General features: G+C 35.5%; 3 protein-coding genes across 3 annotated transcripts; 1 reads left to right on the top strand and 2 right to left on the bottom strand.

Moving 5' to 3' along the window:
- The first annotated feature begins 3,526 nt into the window (after positions 1-3,526).
- On the top strand, positions 3,527-8,985 carry LOC143621763 (serine/threonine-protein phosphatase PP2A-2 catalytic subunit-like). The gene is made up of 11 exons (XM_077093089.1): positions 3,527-3,710; positions 5,462-5,518; positions 5,604-5,687; positions 5,772-5,843; positions 6,091-6,162; positions 6,235-6,275; positions 6,425-6,491; positions 7,387-7,578; positions 7,645-7,734; positions 7,818-7,925; positions 8,685-8,985. Exons 1-11 carry the CDS (start codon positions 3,621-3,623, stop codon positions 8,748-8,750), a joined length of 939 nt encoding a protein of 312 aa, XP_076949204.1. The 5' UTR covers positions 3,527-3,620; the 3' UTR covers positions 8,751-8,985.
- Positions 8,986-9,656: 671 nt separating this feature from the next.
- Positions 9,657-11,527, bottom strand: LOC143621725 (hypothetical protein At1g04090-like). The gene is made up of 2 exons (XM_077093057.1): positions 11,310-11,527; positions 9,657-11,228 (listed from the first exon to the last, which is right to left on the bottom strand). The coding sequence occupies exons 1-2, from the start codon at positions 11,488-11,490 to the stop codon at positions 9,661-9,663; spliced, it is 1,749 nt and encodes a 582-aa protein (XP_076949172.1). The 5' UTR covers positions 11,491-11,527; the 3' UTR covers positions 9,657-9,660.
- Positions 11,528-13,870: 2,343 nt separating this feature from the next.
- LOC143621724 (hypothetical protein At1g04090-like) lies at positions 13,871-15,687 on the bottom strand. The gene is made up of 2 exons (XM_077093056.1): positions 15,559-15,687; positions 13,871-15,463 (listed from the first exon to the last, which is right to left on the bottom strand). Exons 1-2 carry the CDS (start codon positions 15,668-15,670, stop codon positions 13,905-13,907), a joined length of 1,671 nt encoding a protein of 556 aa, XP_076949171.1. The 5' UTR covers positions 15,671-15,687; the 3' UTR covers positions 13,871-13,904.

Raw genomic sequence — 15,687 nt, 5'->3', positions numbered from 1 at the left:
TAAACGAACCGATCAAACACGAACAAGGCCTTGTTCGTGTTCGTTCGTTAAGGAAATAATGTGTTCACGAACGGTTCATGAACACTTACCGAACGAGATTTTATGTTCGTGTTCGTTCATTAAGGAAATTAATGTGTTCACGAATGGTTCACGAACACAAATAAAATTGGCATAGCCAAGAGATTAAGACCGATGTATTCTTCAATATGAATAATGAAACATGTAAACGAATTGAACAAACACGAACAAGGGCATGTTCTTGTCATTCATTTAACTTTTTTGTTCATGTTCGTTCATTTATTAAATAAACGAACTTCCCGCCGAACAGTTCACCGAACGTTCGGTTCGTTTACAGGCCTACAAATTATGTTTGATCCAGACACATGTGTACTCGGTCTGAGTTGCTTTTATTTTCTCTCTTGTAATTTAATAAGGATCACGTAATCCCTTAAATATTTATGTTAGAGATCACACAATCTCATAATAGTTGACTGACTTTGTTAAGATAAACAACCCGTTTATCTTAATGATTGACTATAAAAGGTTTAGCGTATTCACCTGTGATTGTCTGTTCTGAATGTTGTGGTGATCTCGTTTGAAAACCTTTGTGAATGAATGATTATTACCATACAATAAAATATGTTTATAAATATCTGGATCGGCTCTTGATCCGGCTACATACCTTTTGTCTGGTTTTGATAGCTTTAAACCTTGATTAATCATTTGTTTGAATAAAATAATTATATATGAAGCCTTTCTGTTTATTTGCTAATCATGTATCGAGTTTCTTCTTCATGAAGAAACATCTATAATAGGTTTCTTCTTTAAGAAGAAACGTCAATTTGACTATAATCCTTGTATGTAGAGTCTTAGTTTCTTAGTAATGAAGAAACACTATTATTAACTATACTCCTTTCATATAAAACTTTCATGTTTCTTAATTGTGAAGAAACATTTTAAGTATATCATTTGTATGTAAAAGCTTATGTTTTCTTAATCTTGAAAAAATAATATTTTAACTATATCCTCATGTATATAAAATTCTATTTTTTCTTAATTATAAAGAAATATTATTTTATCTATAACTTTTTGTATTTATAAATTTGATCAAAATTTAGGACTATACCCTTGACTATGGTCTAATCTATCATATAATAAGATAATAACTTGGGTAGAGTCCATACATTACACGGGTATACGGAGTTAATACACCTAGGCTTGTACGAGCAGCACTTCTACTCTATATCGCGTACGAGAGCTAATATCATCAGAACTTTGGGGCTTTGTCACACACTATGAGGATCAGCACACAAAACGTGAAAGTGAAGGTGTTTTGGTATGCGTTGGAATATGCCATAACCTTCCTATTTATAGCTGATTTTGGCCTGCTTTGCAGTTGCGCGAAGAAATGGTTCACGTCGCGCGAACCGACTCAAAATTTGATGAGGCATAGCTGGGGCTGCCACGTGGTCTGACAACATTCCACGTGGCACAACATGTGTCGTCCATGCAGCAGGGCTGCTTCATGTAACACGAAGCGCCACGCTTGTTTTCTTTTGCGTCGCGCGAAGGACCAAAATTTCATATTTTCATTTTTAGTCCTTGTACTTTGGTAGCTTGTCACGTCTCGGTCTAATTTCCACTGTTAAAAAATACTAAGGTAGCTCTCGGCGATGCGAGCGTGCGAAGTGCAAAATGCGCCATCAAAGCGCCACATTGTGCCCGAGCCCGAGCCCGAGCTCGTGCGCGTCGGGGGCTTTGCACCCTCCGCTAGGACCATTGGTGCATGTTTGGTATATAAGAATATAACTATGGAAACTCATCTCCTTATAAAGAGCGTATAAATTTTTTTTACATTCAATGTGGGATGGATTTTATATTATTTATTTATAACCATGTGGAATGCATCCACTTTCTTTCATCTTTCAATGTGGGATGGATTCTGTTTTCCCATTTCCTTAACATGGAATGAACTTTCTTATGAAATATTTTTATTTCCTTATTTTCTTTTTATTTTCTTATCTAAATTTTTCCATTACTTAATTTTGAGAATAATTTTTATCCTTCAATTTTGCTAAGTTTTCAAATTTGGATCGAAATTTTGGGAATGTTACAGTTAGAAAGGCACGTATGGCTTCGGGTGATTAAGACGGCTTTACCAAGAGAATGCTTGTATAAGATGCTCAGGGCTTGATTAACGCGGTTCTGGTGCGGTTTCAACACGATGATCAACTCGGCTCCGGTCCGGCATCAGCTTGACAAAAAATCGCTACGATTCTAATATAAACCAAAACAAACTCGTTTTTGTAGATGTAAAGTCGGTCGTACTTAGCACTGTAAATGAGTCAAGCCAACATGGGTTCGAGCTCAACCTCGAAATTAAACAAGACAACTCAGCTCAGGTAGTTTCAAATCAAGTTTCTTTAGCTAGCTTTATTTAAGTGAGCTACGAGCCGCGAGCTTTTTAACCGTATTGTCTATCAGGAACGGTTAGCATTTGTAATTTCAATTTCTCAACTTGTTCCCTTTGCAATCGGTTACGGTTTGTACCTTCGGCTAGGGCTGTAAATAGACCGAACAAGACTTGACCTTGTCCGTGTTCGTTTGTTAAGCTTTTGTCAGACAAATGGGCGGTTCACGAAGACTTTACCGAACAAAAATCCGTGTCCATGTCCGTCCATTAAGAAATTGAGTTTGTCCACGTCTGTTCGTTAATATTGTAAACAGATGATAACGGACAAACCAGCACTAACGCACCTTAATGGACAAACTAACAATAACAAACACTAATACACATTAATGACAAACATACATAAACGACTCTAATGAAGAAATGACGATAAACAATCACATATTAATTTTAAAACGTATAATTAGTACCGGACGTTCACGAACACTATTAAACGAACGCGGCCTCTGTACGTATTCGTCCTTTAGAATTTCACCGGAAGCCATTATTTTTGAACAAATACAAAAAGAGAGGCTGAAAGTAGGCTTGTTCACGAGCCGAGCCGAGCCCGAGCCAAGGCAAGCTCAAGCTCGGCTCGATAATCAATCGAGCTGGCTCATGGAGTGTGTGAACTATGAAGTATCATCTCTCAGTTACTCAGTATATGAAATTATGAATATGAACTATGGAGTGAGAAATGAAATTGAGCTGGATTAAAGAAAAGCCCATGTTTTAAAATAATTGGGCTCGATAATTATATGCATGTATGTATATATATATATATATATATAATAAATTAAAATAAAATAGTTCGAGCCAATCGAGCGAGCTCGAGTCGAGCCGGGGCTAGCTCAGGCTCGGCTCGTTTACAATCGAGCCGATTTCGAGCGAGCTTTTCTCAAGCGAGTTTCGAGCGACCTTCGAGCCGTGAGCTTTTTGAACAGCTTTTTGAACAGCCTTAGCTGAAAGTGATACATGATTAAAACTAAGTGGCATGTAAGTAAACACCCACCGAAACAAAACAACAATCTCGAACGATTTGTGAGGGTTTCAATTTCCATTTTACCTTCCGCCCGTTTATTATTATTTCTCGAAGCATTTCGATCCATCTGATTGATTGATTGATTGTTTATATGCATAATAATAGTAATAATATCTGCAGAAGAAGAAGATGAGTGTGGATCTAGCTTCGAACACTCATGGCAATCTCGATCAGCAAATCTCACAGCTCATGGAGTGCAAACCCTTAACCGAACCCGAGGTTAATAAATCAATAGTTTTGGTTAATATTATTCAAATTAAGGTTTCTAGTGTGTTTAATTTACATTATCTGTTACAATTTTTGAACAACTGCTTTTAGATTTTGTGATTTGGTTACGGATCTGAGATTTCATATAATTAGGGCACGGTATTATTGTGTTTGTATTTGTCTGACTTTAAATTGTGCACGTGAATTATGTGATTGACGATTAGTTGATTATTTCTTTGTTTATAAATAAAGAGCTGTATTTTGAGTAGTAGTAGCTAAATTGTCAGAATTTTTGAACATAATTTGTTGTGTTCATTTAATTAAATGAAGGAACATGAAGTCATGAACACATGTTCCGCTCATTCATTTATGAATTATGGGTGTTTATCTATGTTCAATTATGTTCATTTATGTTTGTAGACTTTTTGCTTAGATTTTAAACGAATGAACACGAACATGTTCATTTATTAAACGAATGAATATGAACACAAATATTTGCTCGATTAGGTGTTTGTGTTTGTTCGGTTCGTTTACAGGCTTACGAACAAGCAGATTTAGAATATGTTACAAACAGAAGATAGCTTAATATGCAAAGCATGCGCGTTGACTTTACGTTTTACGTATACTAAAATTTTATATAAGAAATTTAGCCCGTGTTAGTTTCATACTAGAATAACATAGACGGGAAGTTCAATTATGTTCATTTATGTTTGTGAGCGTTTGTTTATGTTCTTTTGTGTTTATTAAAGTGTGTTCATTTATGTTTGGTCATATATGTGTGTTTATTTTTGTTCAGTTATGTTCATCTATGCTCGTGAACTGTTCGTTTAGATTTTAAACGAAGGAACACAAACATGTTCATTTTTCTAAACGAACGAAAATGAACACGAATATTTGTTTGATAAAGTGTTCGTGTTTGTTTAAAGTTAAATGAACGAACATGCCCTTGTTCGTGTTCGTCCGGTTTGATTACAGGCCTACGAACAAGTAGATTTATAAATGTTACAAATAGAAGGTAGATTGATATGCGAAACTTTAAGCATGCGCATTGATTTTACATTCTACAAATAGTCAAATACTAAATTTTATGTAAGAAATTTAGCTTATGTTAGTTTTATACTAGAATGACATAGATAGTCAAATACTAAGTTTTAACCGTGATGCACATGCTTGAGTTGTAGGTTCTTAAACCCAGAGAATTTTGTGATTTTCTATATGAATTGGTATTTTTAAAGGATTATTAATATACGAGTTCATTATTTTTAGACTTTTCTAAAAAGGTTTTTTGACTTATGGTCAAGTTTTATTGTAATTTATATTGAACGAGTCATATTATTAACTATAATCTTTACATACTCGTTAACTAAGTCTGAACATCAATATGGTTTTTATATAAACAGTTGAGCTTCCTAAGCCGAGTTCAAGTCAATTTTGAACTCTAGAGCCAACCTCGGACTTGTAACATGAAGGCTTGTTGAGCCATCGGCCCGAGCTTAAGCCATGTTGTCCGCTGGCTCGACTTGTTTTTCGATCTACTTGGACAATCTTCCAAAAACTCTGGCGAATACTACTGTCTATCTTTATAAGAAAAAAAGATGTTCTCCTTTATGAAAACTTAACTAAATTCCACAAAGTAAACATGCAACCCACTGCAAATATTCAAATAGGAAGTGGAAAGATTTACTGTCATGGGGTTTAGTGGCAGTTAGATTTTAAGAAGCATTAGTATTAACTGTTAAATTACTTGCTATCTGTTCTTGTAGGTTAAGGCATTATGTGAGAAGGCGAAAGAGATACTTATGGTCGAAAGCAATGTTCAGGTATGAGCTAATATACCACATATATAAAATAAAAGATTTTGATAAATCAATTTGTCATTTTTCATTTTTTGGTTTTCTTTTGCAGCCAGTAAAAAGCCCTGTGACAATCTGTGGTGACATTCATGGGCAGTTTCATGATCTTGCTGAACTTTTTCGCATAGGAGGAAAGGTATTATTTGCACCATCGTATTATTTATTTGTTTCTTTTACGGTGTTACAATTTCACTTGAATATGTTATATCTTCAATGACAGTGCCCAGATACTAATTACTTGTTTATGGGGGATTATGTGGACCGAGGATATTATTCAGTTGAAACTGTCACGGTAAGTTGAAGCTGAAACGTTTTATTTTCATATGATGTTGCATTTTATGTGGGACACAGGGAGTACAGTATAACATAGGGGGAATCAAAGCTACTTGATTACTATGGAATTTATTCTGGTACCCAGATTGATTATTACAGTACAGTTTTAGTATCGACTTTTTATACAAGCTTTTGTATTTATTTGTACAAAAACTGTTTTATGAAATTGATGAAAATTATTTTTTTCACACTCAAAATGTTTTCAGCTTTTGGTGGCGCTGAAAGTGAGGTATCCTCAAAGGATTACAATTTTAAGAGGAAATCATGAAAGTCGTCAGGTATTTTTATATTGATTATTTTTTTATTTTTTAAATGGGTCAAACAGCTAAAAACATTATTCTTGTTTACAGATCACTCAAGTCTATGGGTTTTATGACGAATGCCTTCGAAAGTGAGTGACCTGCACTATAAAATAAGTCAATATTTCATTGCCAAAAAAAAAATGATATGTTCAATATTACTTATTAGTGGATTTTTGGTTAGCTTGTTTTTGTCGTTTATTAACTATATTGTATGATTGTGGTTGTATTTGTCTCATAGGTACGGAAATGCTAATGTCTGGAAGACTTTTACAGAACTGTTTGACTATTTTCCATTGACTGCTTTGGTTAGCATCGACATTCTTTTTATTCTATTTAATTTAGGCCTTTAAACGAACTGAACGAACACTAATGGTGCTTGTTCGTAACAGTTGTTGAACTTTAACTTAACAAACAAACGGACATGAACGATTATAATTCGATGATGTTCTATATAAATGGTTTACAAACATAAAGAAACACCAATTAAAAGTAAACGTAAATATCTGAATTAAGGTTTAAAATACTTTCACCATTGCGCCGTGTTCCTGAGTTTTATTTAACGAGGGAAAATATAGGATTTGGAAGAATATCAGGAAAAGTCGTGTTCGACGGTTTTTTGAAGGAAAGAAATGGAGAGATGAAGATAATTGGAAGGAAAATTTATGCTTAGTTTCTTCATTCCAAATCCTTCCAAATTGAAGAGATTTGTAAGGAAAGATTTTTAACACATAAAATCTGTACTTCCTTTCCATTTCTTTTGAACTCGGGAAAACGGTAGTTAATTAAATCTTTCCATTCCACCCACTTGTATATCGCTCTTTAATTCTCTTTCCATTCTTTTCTTTCGTTTATTAAACTTGGGACATCTGATATTTCAAAAGTAAACAAAGATATCTAAACAAAAGGTTTTAAAGACTGAAAATTACTATAACTTAATATTAGTAATTGATAAAGTTGAATGAATTTTTAAAAGAAAACATAAATGAATGTATATAAACGAACATAAATGAATGTTACAAATGAACAAAAATTTGTGGTCATGTTTGTTCGTTTATAAAATGAACAAGCATAAACGAACTTTCTTCATTGAACGTTTGGTTTGGTTCGTTCACCAAGTTACAAGCCTGCTCTTTATATTATTAGTTTTATCGTTATTATTGTATAATACCAATGATAGAACTTGTGTTTTCATCTATATAGGTTGAGTCAGAAATATTTTGTCTTCACGGTGGTTTATCACCTTCAATTGAAACTCTCGACAGTATAAGAAACTTTGACCGTGTGCAAGAGGTTCCACACGAGGGTCCAATGTGTGATCTTTTATGGTCTGACCCAGATGACCGTTGTGGTTGGGGGATTTCACCACGTGGGGCCGGATACACTTTTGGACAAGTAATTTGTCTCATTATTTGCTTTTACAATCGAGTTAATGCTTTATGACACGAATTTATTTTGTAGGATATTTCTGAGCAATTTAATCATACCAACGGTCTGAAGCTTATTGCTAGAGCTCATCAGCTGGTCATGGAGGGATACAACTGGGGACATGTGATTACTTTGACTTTATTAATAATCTTGTTGGATCCTTCTGATTCGTGACGTTTGACTCTTTTAAATGGTTTTAATGACAGGAGCAAAAAGTTGTCACTATTTTTAGCGCGCCTAATTATTGCTACCGATGTGGGAACATGGCTTCTATCTTGGAAGTTGATGATTGCAAGGGCCACACATTTATCCAGGTTTTTGTTCTTCTGACTAGGGGCTGTAAACAAGCCGAGCCTAGTTGGTATGGCTCGTTTATCTTAATGTGCTGAAATGCTGAGCTTGGGCTCAGCTAATAAAAAGCTCGAAACGGCTTGTGGCTCGTTGAGCCAGCTTGTTTATATAAAAAAGCATATAACTTTTTACTTTTACACATTTATATATACATATAAACGGAAAAGTTATATTTTTAACATACACATAATATAGGAATTATGAGTGCTATGTGCCGATGATTGAGTGCTATGTGCCTTATGTCTAAGGCTTGATGCAAAACTACTATCGAGCCGGGGGTCTCACCGGAAGCAGCCTCTCTATCCCTATGGGGTAGAGGTAAGGCTGCCTACATCTTACCCTCCTCAGACCCTACCATAGCTTTGCTATTGGTGGGATATACTGAGTACGATGATGATGATGATGATGATGATGATGATGATATAGGAATTATGACAAAAGAATGCATAATTTATTAACATTTGTTTTATACATTTGGGTATATATATTAAAATTTCTTTTTAAACGAGCCAACAGCTGGGCTTATTTTTCCTCTGGCTCGGCTCGTTTACGAACGAGCCAATTTTGAGCGAGCCATGGGCTTTCTGCATAAAAAAATGACTCTTGACCCATTTGACTAGTTTTTTAAAATCTGTTCTTTTTAATAATTATAAACTTATACATCAGTTTTATAAATATGGCAATACATTCTCCAAAACTGAATAATATTATACAATTTGCAGTTTGATCCTGCTCCAAGGAGAGGAGAACCGGATGTAACCAGACGAACACCTGATTATTTTCTCTAAACGGTTCACCTAAAGGGATTCGTGGTCATTTGTCAGATTTTTGGCTTTTTGATAAAACGGTATGGGCCAAAGTTTGTCAGGTGAAGTGAAAGAAAATGGCCAAATGGTTTGTAAAATGGATTTGTATGATTCATTTGTTTTAAGTAATGGGCTTTTATGTACCTGCAAAGTAAATGATTCAGATTTCAGGTGTTTTTGACTAGTTTTAATCTATATTAACATTTGTATTAAACAATTACCCTCCTAAAAGGTTTGTTATTTGTTTAGTTTGTTTTTATGTTTATTTTTTTCAAGATCACATTAACAATGATTTGGGATGAGCCGAAACTGTATATATTCGGGTTTGTTCTAGATTAGGGAGTTTTTACAATGGGAGTTTAATAAAGTCAAAAAGATAAAATGTTTGGGTGCACAACATGTAGAAACGTAACGTAATGGAAACAATTTGAATGTGCGCACTAACTAAAGATGCTTTTAATCCTAACATTTGCTTCTTCATTCATCTAAGTTTGATTAAATATTGATTATTTATATGTTTATTAAGTTCTTTAAGCAAATATAAAGTAATCAGTTTTGTTCAATGATTAAGAGACAACCATTAAGACATTGAATCAGAGACTGAATTTGATTTTAAAAGGGTTGCAAAAACTGAAATGTATCAACCAAACGTCCTTAGGCCTAGCGGGTATCAAGTTATTAGGCCTAGCGGGTATCAAGTTATCGAATAAGACTTTGTCTTTTCAAATAGTGATAGTTTAGTTTTCGTAGTTGTAAAAAATGTAGTTTATGTGCGAGTTACCGAAGTGTATAATATGTAACGTTATATATTTATATATGTTTTGTATAATACAATGGTACGATTCAATATTTTGGAATAAAAAATGATTTATGTTATTATACCATCTCATTCTCAATTCTCATCTCCCGTCCAAGTGTTCTTAACTTTAGGCCCAGTGGGCCCTTCCTCACCCAACACCTCTCTAGGAATACTCTTCACAAACCTTTCAAAAACCTTTTTCAACTTCCCAATCATAATCTTCTCCACTTTGTTAATTTCTTTATCAAGATCATAATCAATTTTTGGACCCCATTTTCTTTCATAGTTCAACCATGGTGGATCAACCACCGCGGACCCTAAATACTCGGCGGAGACCACCACCGCCCTGACTCCAGTGTCCATCACTTGACCACCTTTAGCCGTATCATCTCTTAGTCCAATATTCACCCCTGAAGTGCCTATTAATACTAACCCGGGCTTTGGATAAGATGAGTGACCGTCTAGTGATGAGTACACAACCGGTTTATTACCATTTGCATACTCGAGACTAGAAGCACTCACCCATGTTCCCCAACTATGTTGCGCGAAGAACATTCGGTTTAACTCACCATTAAAGTTACTTATCCTTAATGTGACATGTTCCCAATCACCGACATGTTCCCCTATCTTTCCCAATGAAATGTTAATGAACTCGACTTTGGCTCTTGATGCACCATTAAAAGGGTAAAATAGCCAAATGGCAATATCGGTTAATAACCCTCCATACATGGGTTTAACATGGAAATAAGCACTTGCATCTTGCAAGTCACCTTTCTTGACCCTTTGCTTACTTGAACCATCTCTTGGAAGGTCTAGCCAATATGTGTCATCATTTGAACCACCTTGTGGGAGGTTTGAACCATTTTGGTTAATAGGGCTAGGGTTTGACTCATCCCCCTTGTGATAAAGCAATGCACCATTTTGAAAGAACCAATCAACAGAAGAAGGGAGGTATTGTTCATTAGGATGAAAATAAACCATAGGAGAATAAGTTTGAATTAGGGTTTTAATTTGGTTCAAATTTGGCATGGAATTTACCAAACTACCCTTCAAGTTCTTCAAACATGATAATGTGTTTCCTCCCATCCCATTTTGAACCACAAAACCACCTATTGATGCACCCATGGCTCCCACACCTCTATTTGTTGGCCTAGAACTATATACATTGAACCCATTAGCATTTAAACTTTTGCTTGGTCCCCAAACCCACTCGTCACTCTCAACAGAGTCCGTCAAGTCAGACCTGACACAACTGACCCTATTGAGAGCGGGCTTATCAGACGAGCTTGTAACAACATACCCGACGGCCTTGTAGCCATTGGGTGGGTTCGGGAACCATATGTATCCATCACCATCTTTCTTGATATTGAGTGACACACTACTCCAAACAAGAGTGTAATCAATTGGTGACTTGAGAGTAGGGTTTAAAGAGTTATTTGTGACATCTTTCCCCACAAGAATATGCCCAAATAAAGGCATCTTGTTAGGTTGACTATAACACCCTAAAACCGAAAACCCTTGGGGGATTGAAACCGGATCATAAAAGGTTGCACCGGCATTGCCCGGCCCTCCCTCGTTAGCCGACCAAATCTTGTTGAATGTAGTTACTTGACTCACAAGTAATCCACCTAAATCTATAGTTCCACCAGCAAAACCTCCACCTATTATAATAAATGATCAAGATTCATGTGAACTCAAAGAATGCATTTTTATAAATCTAAAAAAAATATATATACACAAACCTGGAGGCCATTTTGGTAATGGAGAAGGAAGTTTGAAGGTGGTTTCAATCCCTGCAAGCTCTCTCCTTTGAGAAACCGAATACAACGATGATCGATTTGATGATTCGTCCATTGTTGCGCCATTGAAGAGCAAGGATATAACAAAGAAAGTGAAGAAGATTATAAGGATTGAAGAATGCATCTTGAAGAGTTGGAAGAAACTATGAACTTGTTTTGTATGTATATGTTATGTGTGCATATACCAAGCAGGGTTTGTTGTGTGGTGTTTTTGGATGTGCATGTGTGGTCACATGTAATTAGTTATAAAGAGAGTATAGATGGGAAGTTGCCAGAACTTTGGGAGGGTGCCACTTTTATTTTCATGGGATAAAATATTTTATTGTTTCAAAGCTTGCGTAACGTTTTTACGTTTGATATATCTATTTAATTACATTAATATTTTGAAACAAGACTAAGTTTTTGTTGAGTATCGTGTCACGGGTTATATTGATCCTTGAGCGGAGTTCTCGGGCATTATGTCCCGCTTGTTGTTACGGTACTCTTGTTTTGTCATTGACGCATCAGTGAAGTGACCCCAACTCCAGCTTAAGGAAGCGAGAAACTTTGACGGTTCAATATAATTTGATTAGATACATTGTTTAAATATTTAATCTATTACTACTATTTAGGATAAACATTTTGATAGTTCTGTAACTAATTGTTAAAAGTTTATTTTAATTGTATATTATTTGTTATACTTTACTACAATAGATAATTAGAAATTTAAAATGATTCGGTGAAACCAATGTGAAATGAAAATTCTTGTCAAAATCAAGGTTGATAGTCTTATAAGTCATAACTGCTACAAAATTTACTATTAAAAGCTTAGTACTCTGATATATTATTAATACATATAGTTTGGTTTCTAAAATCGTTTTGACTTGTGGTAAGGTGGATTAAGAATCATGGATATTGGATACAATATATAACTAATGAATGTGAATGGGGCAAAAATGCATGGATTATAAATTTGTAATTGATTTTGTTATGTATAAAAGTATTTGGAAATAATTTAGTTACAAATAAAAAAAAGTAGTAGTTATTATCAAATGAGTTGGCACGTATCTCCCGAGCATGAGTTCAAACATTGTTTCGTAGGATCCAATGTTTAAAATTTTGACTTTTAGTTATATTCCAATTAGATGCCATTTCGTAATCATTGTATGAACTAGCTTTTAACAATAAAACAAAATACAATACAATAGAAACAAATTTTATTAATTATTAAATTAGATTAGTCTAGCTGCAAGTTACAACTAAAATTAATATAAATAGAAGTGAAAAAAATGAAATCTTGCTCCTCGTGTTTGACGATCTTTTGTTTAAAAGTTTATGCATCTCTAATATTAGAAACGCTCAAACGAGTACGTATTTGAAGGCACAACACGTGAAGAAGTGGTTGTAAACGGTGACGAATCTTGGACGAAGATACCGGGGGAGCCAGACTCAAAATGTATTAAGAAAATTCACAAACAAGGGGGACCGGGCTCAAATTTTTGATTGAAAACGGTTAAATTTACACTACGTATAAAAAATTTCTAGCGAAAACGGGTAAATTTGCATTACTGCACAAAAAACAGGGGGGGCGGGGCCACCCGGGCCCTAAGTAAACTTTGCCTCTGGTTGTAAACGATCATTGCTTTATTAAATCAAGCTTGACATCATAGTTCATACGAAATGTTCGCCAAACCGTTTGATGAACCTATTTTTCTTTTGTTAAAAAAGAAAAGTTCTATCAAAGATAAGTCATAAATCATAAGAAAACAGAAACCGGAAACAGATAATCAAAATCAAAAGCTTACCGTCTTACGATATTAGGTTGAAGTACCAGTTGATGGAAATCAGGCTCAAGAACACGAAGAATGAATTTATAATGATGTAATCCATTTATTTATAATAAAGTAAGCCATATTAGTCCTACTCAAATTAAACACGAAGTTAACATACTCAAAACTCCTAATTTGGGATTCAAATAAATTAGATAAACTTGTAAAATATTTAAAAACTAAAGAGAGAAATCTAAATCTTTTAGACTATTAATTATATTATAAATAATTAAAGTGAATTTGTCACGTTAGCCCCTTCCACATTGAGTGAAGTGGCCTGGAAACTTAGAAAGCTAGTTAGATACTTAGATGTACACTTGTTTGACAAAACTACTTGTGACCTTTTAGACGTGGTGCATATGATGGTGTTCGTACTTGGGTTTCTTAACTTCTAAGGTGACTGTTGATACTTGGAACATTTGCATCGGGTAGGAGGCCACGAAATCAATAAACTACCCACGGCTTTGCTCCGCTCTCTCCTCCCTCTCACAACACTGTCATTCCTCGAAGACAGGTCCGTAGCCAAAGCCTTTTGTCTTGAAACCGTACGATTAAGATGGTTAAATCAAACTAACAACGAGATAGATTTATTTTTATATAATTTTGAATTTCATACACAAATATAAGTATATAACCACACCATACAGTCATACACAATAATTTACCTTATAGACAAATACATATAATAAGACAAATACATATAATAAGTTCTAATAATTCACTAGATCAGTTAATATTTCTCATCTCCATTCCAACTATTTTTCATTTTAGGACCAGAAGGCCCTTCTTCCCCTAGAACCTCATTAGGAACACCTTTTACTATTTTCTCAAATACTCCTTTAAGTTTCCCTGGCAAAGCATTCTTCACTTTCTCTATCTCCTTTGCAATTTCATAACTTAACTTTGGACCCCATTTTCTATTATAGTTCAACCATGGCGGCTCTACCGCGTTTAAATGGTCCACGGCAACCACCACCGCCCTCACTCCCGTGTCCATCACCGCCTTCCCTTTAGCCGTATCATTTCTAATGCCATTCCTCCCACTCCCTTGTAAAACAAGCCCCGGTTTGGAGTAAAACGCGTGACCATTTAAAGAAGCGTACGCGACCGGTTTGTTCCCATTTTCAAACTCTAGTTGTGATGCCTCTAGCAATGAACCTCCACTATGTTCCGAAAAGTAGACACACTTTAAACTACCATCAAAGTTACTGACCCTTAATGTCAAATGCTCCCAGTCACCAACATGTTCTCCAATTTTTCCTAGAGAAATTGTGAGAAATTCCAACTTTGCCCTCGCTGGCCCGTTGAACGGGTAAAATACCCATATAGCCATGTCGGTAAATGTTGCGCCGAACATGGGCTTTATGTGGAAATACGCGTTAGCGTTGTCTAAATCGCCTTTCTTGATCTTTTCCTTAGCCGAATTGTCGATGGGAAGTTCTAGCCAATACGAACCGTCATCTGAACCACCTTGAGGGAGGTTCGAACCGTCTGGTTGGACCGGGCTAGGGGAAGTTTCTAGCCCTTTTTGGTACAACAAGGCTCCATTTTGGAAAAACCAATTAACCGTAGAAGGAAAATATTTTTCATCCGGATGAAAATATATTATTGGTGAATATGCTTCAATTAAAGCCTTGATTTGAGATAAATTAGGCATGGCAAATAAGGTACTTTTGGTATTTTTCAAACAACAAGGTAGTGACACGTCAGCTGAACCCCCTATGTTTTGGACTAGAAATGAACCGGTTGATACACCCATGGCTTGAACCCCTCTATCCTTTGGCCTTGACCCATACACATTCAACCCATTAGGGTCAATCTCATCTTTTAACCCCCAAATCCACCTATCAACTTCAACCGTCTCCATAAAATCCGATCGAACGCATCGAATTTTTTCCAAAGACGGTTTTTCTGGTGAGGTTGTGACGATATACCCGACAGCTTTGTAACCGTCAGGGGGCACTGGGAGCCAAATGTAGCCGTTGTTATCTTGTTTTATCTTTTGAGACTCACTCGTCCACACAAGTGAGTAACCAGTTGGCAAGGCAAGTGACAAGGGGTCACTTGCACAAGGCTTAGCCCCGAGAACCCACCCGAATAGAGGATTGTTGTTGCATTGGCTATAATGACCAAGCAAATAGAAACCGTCTGGCATTGAAGACGATTCATAGAACGTTGCACCAACATCACCTAGTCCACCTTCATGGGTGGCCCATATTTTGTTGAACGTGGACACTTGGCACACTTCTAATCCTCCCAAATCGATAGTCCCTGTTGCAAAACCACCACCTGAACCATATTATACATAAAACATACATAATTAGCAACACGTCTAGTGACCTAATTATCGACATATAAAATCATCACGATATAGAAAAAAATACCTTTCGGAAAGTCGGGTAGTTGAGTAGACAATCTTGAAATGTTTTTTATGGCTAATAATTTCTTCTTCTTCTTCTTGAACATATTTGCCAACAGATTTCCCATTTTTGACATAAATGTTATTTGTGACA

Source organism: Bidens hawaiensis, unplaced genomic scaffold (assembly GCF_021521415.1).
Source record: "Bidens hawaiensis isolate Kalapana, Puna unplaced genomic scaffold, B.hawaiensis_p1.1 tig00002935_1, whole genome shotgun sequence".
Lineage (NCBI taxonomy): Eukaryota > Viridiplantae > Streptophyta > Magnoliopsida > Asterales > Asteraceae > Bidens > Bidens hawaiensis.
Note: the sequence above shows the minus strand (reverse complement) of the source record. Positions and strands in the feature narration are given on the sequence as shown.

Bases quoted from the DNA above. Each gene is read 5' to 3' on its own strand.
- LOC143621763 (XM_077093089.1), top strand. From the start codon at position 3,621: ATGAGTGTGGATCTAGCTTCGAACACTCATGGCAATCTCGATCAGCAA. The intron at 6,163-6,234 runs GTATTTTTATAT...TCTTGTTTACAG, and splicing joins GAAATCATGAAAGTCGTCAG to ATCACTCAAGTCTATGGGTT. The intron at 6,276-6,424 runs GTGAGTGACCTG...TTTGTCTCATAG, and splicing joins TATGACGAATGCCTTCGAAA to GTACGGAAATGCTAATGTCT.
- LOC143621725 (XM_077093057.1), bottom strand. From the start codon at position 11,490: ATGCATTCTTCAATCCTTATAATCTTCTTCACTTTCTTTGTTATATCC. The intron at 11,229-11,309 runs GTTTGTGTATAT...TTATTATAATAG, and splicing joins ATTACCAAAATGGCCTCCAG to GTGGAGGTTTTGCTGGTGGA.
- LOC143621724 (XM_077093056.1), bottom strand. From the start codon at position 15,670: ATGTCAAAAATGGGAAATCTGTTGGCAAATATGTTCAAGAAGAAGAAG. The intron at 15,464-15,558 runs GTATTTTTTTCT...AATATGGTTCAG, and splicing joins ACTACCCGACTTTCCGAAAG to GTGGTGGTTTTGCAACAGGG.